Below are 9,075 nucleotides of genomic sequence, written 5' to 3' on the forward strand. Positions count from 1 at the left end.
ATAAAATTAAGAGGACACTTTTTCCCCCCAAGTTAAAGATAATTTCTTTAAAACCAAGCATATTGCTAAAGTGCAACATTTATACTTGGTAAACAATAATTGGCAACAAAATAAGTTTAAACGCTGTAATATTCTGCCCGCACCAGTCCCAGATACTGTTTAATAACCAAGATGCAAACTAATTTTGTTGTAACAAGCCTAGACAAATTCTATCCAACATGTCCTTGATTAGATATCCAGTTTCATTTAACGTTTTGAAAGCTCATTTGACAGCCAGTCAAGTCCCTCATACAGGCCAGTTCCTTGTGTAGCACAAGTGGCTTGAACATACCACTACAAAGAAAAAAACAAGAAAATACGTGATTAACATGAGACTATGTATAACACAGAGTTTCAAATTTCTGAATCAGAAAATTATTTTCCCCCAATTGCTTAGGGGTATTATTTAGCCAGCAGTTCCCATAAACGTACAGAAAAAAAGAAAACATAAGCCCGGCAGTGTGGCTCAGTGGTTGAGTGTCAACCCATGAACCAGGAGTTCACAGTTCGATTCCCGGTCAGGGCACATGCCCAGGTTGCAGGCTCTATCCACAGTAAGGGGTGTGTAGGAGGCAGCCAATCAATGATTCTCATCATTGATGTTCTATCCCTCTCTCTGAAATCAGTTTTTTTAAAACAAAGCAAACAAAATACATAAAACCATAGGAATAAATGAGTAAATACATTAAAGTTTTACAACTCAAGTAATTACTTTTATATTTAATGATCTAAGTAACTGTATATATAGATTGGGAGTTCTCTCATAACTCTTGCTTCTCAAAAAACTCCTCTCACATTTAAAACTATTCTACCCACACATTAAATTTAACCAACTATCTACTACTTAATCTAAAAAGAACATTCACGGGAAGATTAGTAACAAATAAACTACCCACCTATTCCTTATAATCCTCTTATTTCCCACTTTTTAAAAAAGTTAAGAATATAGGAGGCAAAATTTTTAGAGTATGGGCTTGTTGATATTTTTAGAGACATGCTTTTCAGATAATTTCATTATCTTTAGTCTTATGCATTCCAAAAAGTTCTACTTTATAAAATTGGTAATGAATCTTTTCTCTAGTAACTCTATGTAACTGCCATGAAAAGTTACAAATACAAAAAGACTTAGAAAGCAATTTAATTATCTATAAGGGATAATTTATTTTTATTAATTTCTTTATTCACATTTTATTTTGCCTTAAAGACTTTGTTTTAATATTGCAACACCACTGAAAGTATACAATGTTGCCAAGTATTATTTGAATATCAAACACCCCAGAAGGCTGGGAAAAGGCATAAATTCATATAGCATGGAAAACTGGTATTTGCAATTTATTTTATTTAAATCAGCCTGGAACATCTCAGTCTTTACATTATTGCCACAGTACAATGTTTGCCTTGCTGACAAGCTAATAAAAAACTATTGTAAAGCACAAGCCACACTAATAGTTTGTAATATCATGTTTACATATAAAACTGCATGTTGTGTTTTGCCGATATTTAAATCACGGATATAAAATAAGCTGTTAGAGAGGAAATATTTCTTGTAATTTTAAATTAAAAACTTAGAGAGATAGAAACATCGATGAGAAAGGAACATCATCTATAGGCTGCCTCCTGCATGCTCCCTACTGGGGGTTGAGCCCACAATCTGGATATGTGCCTTGACCAGGAATTGAACTAGCAACCTTCTTGGTTGGTGGGTCAACACTCAGCCTCTGAGACACACCGGCCGGGTGCCCCACAAGCTTTTGATATTACGGTACAAAACCATATTATCTAAAATATGGCTCCTAAAAACAAAATTACGAATTATTTGCCTGTTATTTAAAAGATAAAAGTTTAAAATGTCAATAATTTTTTAGTATTACAATTTACATAGAGCAGTTTTCTACGTATTTATCAATACTAAACATTTTGAGGATAAAGTTAACAAACATTAAATAAAATAAAGATATTTAAATCTTTGGATCCTTAACGAATATTTATTAAAAGCTAAAAAAAATGGAGAAGGTATCAGCATTCTTTAAAGTAAAACTGAACACATTTATAACAGTATGAAATAATGCCTGAAAGGGATCATATTTGTGTAAGCAAAAGTAAACTATAGTAAAATAATGTGTTCATTATCTGCTCAAAGGGGACAACTAGCTAATAAATTTTTAAACTAAATATTAGCTAAAACAATTATCCTAATAAGTCTAATAGTCAAGAAGTTAATATAAGCCAAATACTTACTGTTCTGTTACGAAGAGACTGAAGACCTAATTTATCTGTCATTTCACTGATGGCCATAGCATTTGGCAAATCCTGTTTATTTGCAAAAAGCAGCAACACTGCATCTTGCAACTCATCTTCCTGAAGCTGAAAATAAAAGCTAAGACATTAACAACTATAAAACTGGAATTCAATTATTGTAACAAATTAAATAAAACACTGTCTTCCTATATATATTATTTATTAAATATCAACCCAATTTCTCTACATAAAGTTAAGGTATTCCTACAACTTAAATCTCTTATCCTTCAGTTGTTGAGGGGTTTCTTCCAGTACTTATATACATTTTATTTGTAAGTATGCCTATGCTATTTTTTAAATATATTTTTTATTGTTGACAGTATTACAGGTATCTCCCATTTTCCCCTCCTATATCCCTTTCCACCCAGCCTCTACTCCCCTAGACCCATGGTCGGCAAACTGCGGCTCGTGAGCCACATGCGGCATTTTGGCCCTTTGAGTGTGGCTCTTCCTAAGCCTTAGGAGTACCCTAATTAAGTTAATAACAATGTACCTACCTATATAGTTTAAGTTTTAAAAATTTGGCTCTCAAAAGAAATTTCAATCGTTGTACTGTTGATATTTGGCTCTGTTTACTAATGAGTTTGCCGACCACTGCCCTAGACCGTCACCCACACTATTGTCTGTGTCCAAGTGCTATGCATAGAAGTATTTAAGTTCTCTGGTTTATCTCTTCTCGTCCCCGCTCCTCCCACCCAGAGATATGTCATTCTGTTCCATGCCTCCATCCTCTAGTCTTATTTTGTTGGTAAATTCATTTTGTTCATTAGATTCCACAAATAAGTGAGATCATGTGGTATTTGTCTTTCTCTGACTGGCTTATTCCACTTAGCATAATAGTCTTCAGTTCCATCCATGCTGTCTCAAAGGGTAAGAGACCCTTCTTTTTTACAACTGCGTATTTCATTATGTAAATGTGACAGATTTTTTGTTGTTAATCCTCACCCAAAAATATTTTCCCATTGATTTTAGAGCAGGGGTCCTCAAACTTTTTAAACACGAGGTCGGACTGTTGGAGGGCCAGACTATAGTTTAAAAAAAAACTATGAACAAATTCCTATGCACACAGTGGCGGCAAAAACACCCGGCGGGCCGGATAAATGTTTCGGTCGGGCCGCAGTTTGAGGACCCGTTTTAGAGAGTGGAACGGAAAGGGAGAGATATAAAGAGAGAAACATTGAGATGAGAGAGAGACATCAATTGGGTACCTCCGAAACATGCCCCAACCTGGCTGGGGGATCGAGCCTGCAACCAAGGCATGTGCCCTTGACCTGAACCAAACCCGGAACCCTTCAGTCCAGAGGCCGAGCATCTATTTACTGAACCAAACTGGCTAGGTGTAACACAGCTTTTTTTTTTTTATCCATTCCTCTACTGATGGGCATTTGGGCTGTTTCCAAGTCTTAGCTATTGTAAATAATGCTGCTATGAACATAGAGGTGCATATATTCTTTCTGATTGGTGTTTCAGGGGTTTTAGGATATATTCCCAGAAGTGGGATCTCATCCTTCAGTTTTTAAATCCTGAGCAAATAATTATATGCCTTCAAGTAAAGCAAAACTTTTTCAAGCCAACCATGCTATACTCCATTAAGGTAAAACATTTATTCAGTCTCATGATCATACACTGAGAGTAAGACTGGCAAGGACAAAAAACACATATGGCAATAAATATTTATGACAGGACCTTATGGTACTTAGTAGTAGAACTATTTAGATAATGATTCTTTTTGGACTTTTATCCTTTCCAGCCAGCTGAACTAGACAACAGTGGGACAACAATACAATGATTAGGATATTAACAATATCATAAAAAATGCAAGAATACCACCAAAAGTAGAAAGCCCGTAAAAATGAGATTCTGATACATGATACAATATGAACCTTGAAAACTTACGCTCAGTGAAAAATAACGAAAATTTTAAAAATTAACAAAAGACCACGTATTGCATGACTCCAATTGTATAAATGTCCAGAATAGGCATATGTATATAGAGACAGAAAGAAGATTAGTGGATGTCAGAGCTAGGGGTGTAGGGTAGAGTGGGGAAAGGAATGGGGAATAAATAATAAATGTTCTACGATTTCTTTATGGGCCAATGAAAATGTTCTAAAATTAGACTGTGGTAACGGCTGTAACATTTTATAAACTAATAACCACTAACTTGTGCATTTCAAATGAGTGAAGTTCATGGCATGTGACTTTTATCTCAAAACTATTTACAAAAAGAGAAGGGGTGATATGTGACTCATCAGACAAAAAAAGAAAAAAACCACCCCAGCAGTTATTTAGTTACACATACACTGACAAAATGGTTTTACAGATTGCAATAAATGAGAATTAAGATTTCATTTCAGTAAATGTTTTATGGCCATAATTTGAAACCATGGCAAGTTTCCTCAACAACCCCACCCCGCCCTGCCTTTTTAGCAAACAGACAAATGAAAACATTAACCCAATATATGGCCAGGCCAAGATGCCACTGTCAACCAAAATCCTACTACCTTCCCCGGGATTCTTTATCATGGTTACTATTACAAAACATTTCAAAGTATACATTGTAGGCACAATATAGAAAAAACTAAACCCAATGACCTTAGGAGCAAGGAATCTGAGCCAGCATCCCACCCATAAAGTATCAGAACTACATATGTTATACCTATAAAATAAGAGAGTGGACTAATGTAAACATCCTCAATCAGAGATATGCATCAAAAGCAGTCATGGAGCATTCTAAAATCAAGCTGGGCTTTTTCTCCCAGCCTACTAAGTAGTTTCTCTTCTGTGTGTGGGGTTTTTTTTAAAAAAAAAAAAAAAAACTCTATAGGAGATTTTTATATTATATGCATTCTTTTTTTTTCTTTATTGATTAAGGTACCACATATGTGTTTATCCCCCCCATTTCCGCCCCCGCCCCCTTCACTCTCCCCAACTCATGCCCTCACCCCCTGGTGTCTGTGTCCATATATGCATTCTTAAGAACCTGTGATGATAGTTCTTTCTGCCCTAAAAAGTCTTACCTGTGTAATCTAATCACAGTTAAAATGTGCCAACCACTGACATCACCACTGTCACTTAGGAAAAAATGCATCCTGGAAATGATAAATCAAAAAAATATATTCTTACCATTTTTTGCAGCTCTTCAGCTCCTTCCTGAATTCTTTCACGATCATTGCTATCTACCACAAAAATAAGACCCTGAAAAAAAATTGTTTAAATAAATTATGACAGTTAAATTTAAAGGACACACTAAATATAAAACACAAGCATAAGCAGCAAAACCGTATCAAGAGCCAAATGTTGAGAAGAAAATGTCCCATTATTTAAAAAATAATAGAAAAAGAACAGGGCTCTAAGTCCTGAAAACAAATTTGAGCACTATTTTTTACTTCAACATTTGAAATTTTATTTTAAATCAAAAGAAATGACACTCTTAACCAAATGAAATCTTTTCTCAGTTGTGCTAAAACTAAATTTTACCCCACTCCCTTCCTTCCCTGTGCCCTTGCATGTTTAAGTCCAGATAAATTTAAGTAACAAAATGACCACAAGTGGGGACAAAAGGAAAAGAATAAGCCAAAGATTCATGAATTTACTAACTGGATTTATTGAAAGTACAGTGTTAAAAAAAAAAAGAGGGAGAAGAGGCATGCTTCATCAGGAAAACTTAGCCTTGCTCTAGAATGTTGCCCACCAACTCAACCAGGATAAGGAAGTTTTAAGCAAAATATATCTAAAATTCATGGTTGACTTGATCAAATAAGAAATATTTATTAAGAAGAAAGGTAGTAATCATTCTTAAAGATATTTACAAATATTAGAATTTTATACTACAAAAGAAATGGAATTGGGAAGCAGTTCTTTGAATTAAGACTTTTCTAAAAACTTTCAAATGGGAAAATATAAAAAAGTTTTCAACTTGAGAGAGGGCAGATTAATTTTAAAGCTTTATCAAAATCTATTCCTATTAATACAAAAGTGATTACTTTGAATGTTCTCCCCACAACCCCTGATCACAGAATTTTTATGACCATGTGTCACTTTTATCACAAACTGTCTTGTGTTATTACTTATGTAAGTAACTAGATTAAATCCACTGAGGACAAAGGTCTACATCACTTTGTATTTACTCTTAAGTATTACACTGAGTTTGCCAGGGTACTTAATAGTTATTTTAGGCTATGGATGTTAAATGACATAATATCATTTTGATCTAGCAACTTTCAAACCCATTTCCTTTATGTCTGTTAGAAACCATCCTTTTTATATACTTTTAAAAAAAATTTATTTTAGAGAGCAAGAGAGGAGAGAAACATCAATAATGAGAGAAACATAGATTGGCTGCTTCCTGTACACCCACTCCTGGGGATTGAACTTGAAACACATGCATGTGCCCTGACAGGGAATTGAACACTGACCTCCTTTTCATAGGTTGATGCTCAACAACTGAGGAACATTGGCCAGAGGTAAACAATCATTTTAAACATCCTAACCTTTAAAAAAAACTTTTGGTACTAGGAGAGCCAGTATGGCATAGTATAAAGATACCCAAATTCAGATCTCAGCACTCCTTACTAGTTATCCCCTCTAGAAGAGTTAATACCTCTAAAATGATCTACTTTTTTTTCTGTACTATCAACTCATTTTTACTGTTTTAAAATATAAATAATGCTATCAGTCCCAAAATAGTATTATTGAGAGGGAGAATTATTTTAGAAATAAATTATAAGTTATTCACTTCCTTGGACAGCCTAGAATCAAGAGTGTAGAAAAGGTAAAATTCTCAAGATAGGTCTGGCTATTATAGATTACTTAAATGGCTAAATATTTATTTAATTGTTTAGAACAAAATAACTGGAATTATCTAGTGAGGGAAGAGGAATTTACAATAAACACTGTGTCCTGGATTGTAAACACAAGTTAAAATCATGGCATCAGTTTCTTTTAAATTTTATAGCTGAAAGAACTGGTCAGGAGTGCTGGCAAATCTAGCTGTAAGAACTTAGCTGTTATCAGGTAACACATAAAGCTTTCTCCAGCAGGCATGAGGTATCTAGGAAGAAGTACTTGGACTTTTGATTTAAGGTAATCCAAAGAGGTCAGGAATGGATCTAATCTCAAATTAAGACCTTGTAACTAACTTGCGCATGCTGGGAGGCCCTTGAAACGGGCATGGCAGAGTATCTCTTTGATAAGCACACCCTGGGAGACAGTGATGACAGCTAAGCCTTAGGCTGGCTTCCCGTAGTCACAGGGGTGACTTCCCTGGTCACCAAAGCAGTACATGCATGTTGGGGTTACCTTCCCTTTTCTATAACTTGTACCAAATCATTCATTCATGTCTTTCATTTGTACCATTCCTTCAAATAAAGTAATTTGGTACCTCCCCCGCCTCCCCCCCATAAAAAAAGATCTCAAAGTAAACTACCAAGCACGCTAAACAAATCTAGGGATAAAACCAGGGCTACTCTTGGTTAAAAATTATAAGGTTTAAGATTAACGAAGTTTTACTTAGAACATAGTAAGATTTATTTTTAAAGCATACGACTCATCAAAAAATCTTTTCTAACCACAGCTATGCTAATGAACAGAAACATTCTAATTTTTTAAAGAAGGAGAAGGAAATAGAAACATCGATGATGAGAGAGAATTATTGATTGGCTGCCTCCTGCATGCCCCCTACTGGGGATGGAGCCCAAAACCCAGGCATATACTCTGACTGAGAAACCATGACCTCTTGGTTCATAGGTGGATGCTCAACCACTGAGCAACCCGGCTGGGCACATTCTAATTTTTAAATAAATAAACAAGCTACTTACTTCACAGAATATACTACTTAAACCTGGTTGCTAGGGTATTCACTGCCACCTGGTGGCAATGAACCTCATTTGTATACAATGTTATAAGAGCTGGAGACCAAGAATAACTGCTATCTGCAAATCTTGAACATATGAAGTGCTTGTTATAACATCGCACATACCTCGGAAACACAACAGAGTTGGAAGCAGGTTAAATAGAAATGTAGCACAAGAACCAGCTCTCCAGTCTTAGGTAAGTCATTCCAAGCTTCAGTTTCCTTACATATAAGAGTAAGACTAGAGCAGTGGTTTTCAAGAGGGAGCAATTTAGGTTGTTGCAATTGGGTTGGGGGGAAGGAGGGTACTGCTATGGCACCTAGTGGGTAGAAGCCAGGAATGCTGCTAAACATCCTACCATGCAAAAGAGAGCTCTCCCTTCACCCAACAACAGAATTATTCCGCCCGAAATGTCAACAGTGCTGCTGTTGAATTACTCTGTACTGGAGCCTTGTTCCGCAAAGTAAGATCTCAAACAGCAGCATCAGAACCACTACCTGGAACTTGCTAGAAACCTCAGGTGTTACTTAGCCAAGCCCTAGTGAACTCATCTGTATTTTAGCAAAGACCCAGATAATTAATAGGCACATTAAAGTTTGAGAAGCCTAGTTTATATTCCCAGAAATTCTGATTCAAGTGGTCTGGAGTTATGATCAGGACTTTAGGATTTTGAAAGCTCCCCAAGTTACTCCAATGTGCAGCCAAATTAAGAACTTCTGCGCTAATGTCTCTTCCATGTGTTATTTACATATACTACACAGTAATATAAAACTATCTTACAAATCAACAGGGCAGATTAACCTTAATATATTTTTGTAATGCCATTTTTTTTTTAGAATTTTTTTAAGTTCTAAACTGAGAATTTATTTTTGATTTTGAGAGT

The 9,075-nt window shown here is 35.4% G+C and overlaps 1 protein-coding gene across 1 annotated transcript in view; it reads right to left on the reverse strand.

Annotated features, from left to right (window-relative positions):
- Positions 1 to 26: 26 nt before the first annotated feature.
- Positions 27 to 9,075, reverse strand: part of ARF4 (ADP ribosylation factor 4) — a 22,823-nt gene continuing 13,774 nt past the window's right edge. Inside the window, exons 4-6 of the mRNA XM_006754691.2 lie at positions 5,464 to 5,535; positions 2,278 to 2,403; positions 27 to 333 (exon numbers count right to left, since the gene is read on the reverse strand). Of these exons, the coding sequence (XP_006754754.1) occupies positions 247 to 333; positions 2,278 to 2,403; positions 5,464 to 5,535 (285 nt within the window). The 3' untranslated portion in view covers positions 27 to 246. The remainder of the gene's footprint in view (positions 334 to 2,277; positions 2,404 to 5,463; positions 5,536 to 9,075) is intronic.

This window comes from Myotis davidii, unplaced genomic scaffold (assembly GCF_000327345.1).
Source record: "Myotis davidii unplaced genomic scaffold, ASM32734v1 scaffold111, whole genome shotgun sequence".
Classification (NCBI taxonomy): domain Eukaryota; kingdom Metazoa; phylum Chordata; class Mammalia; order Chiroptera; family Vespertilionidae; genus Myotis; species Myotis davidii.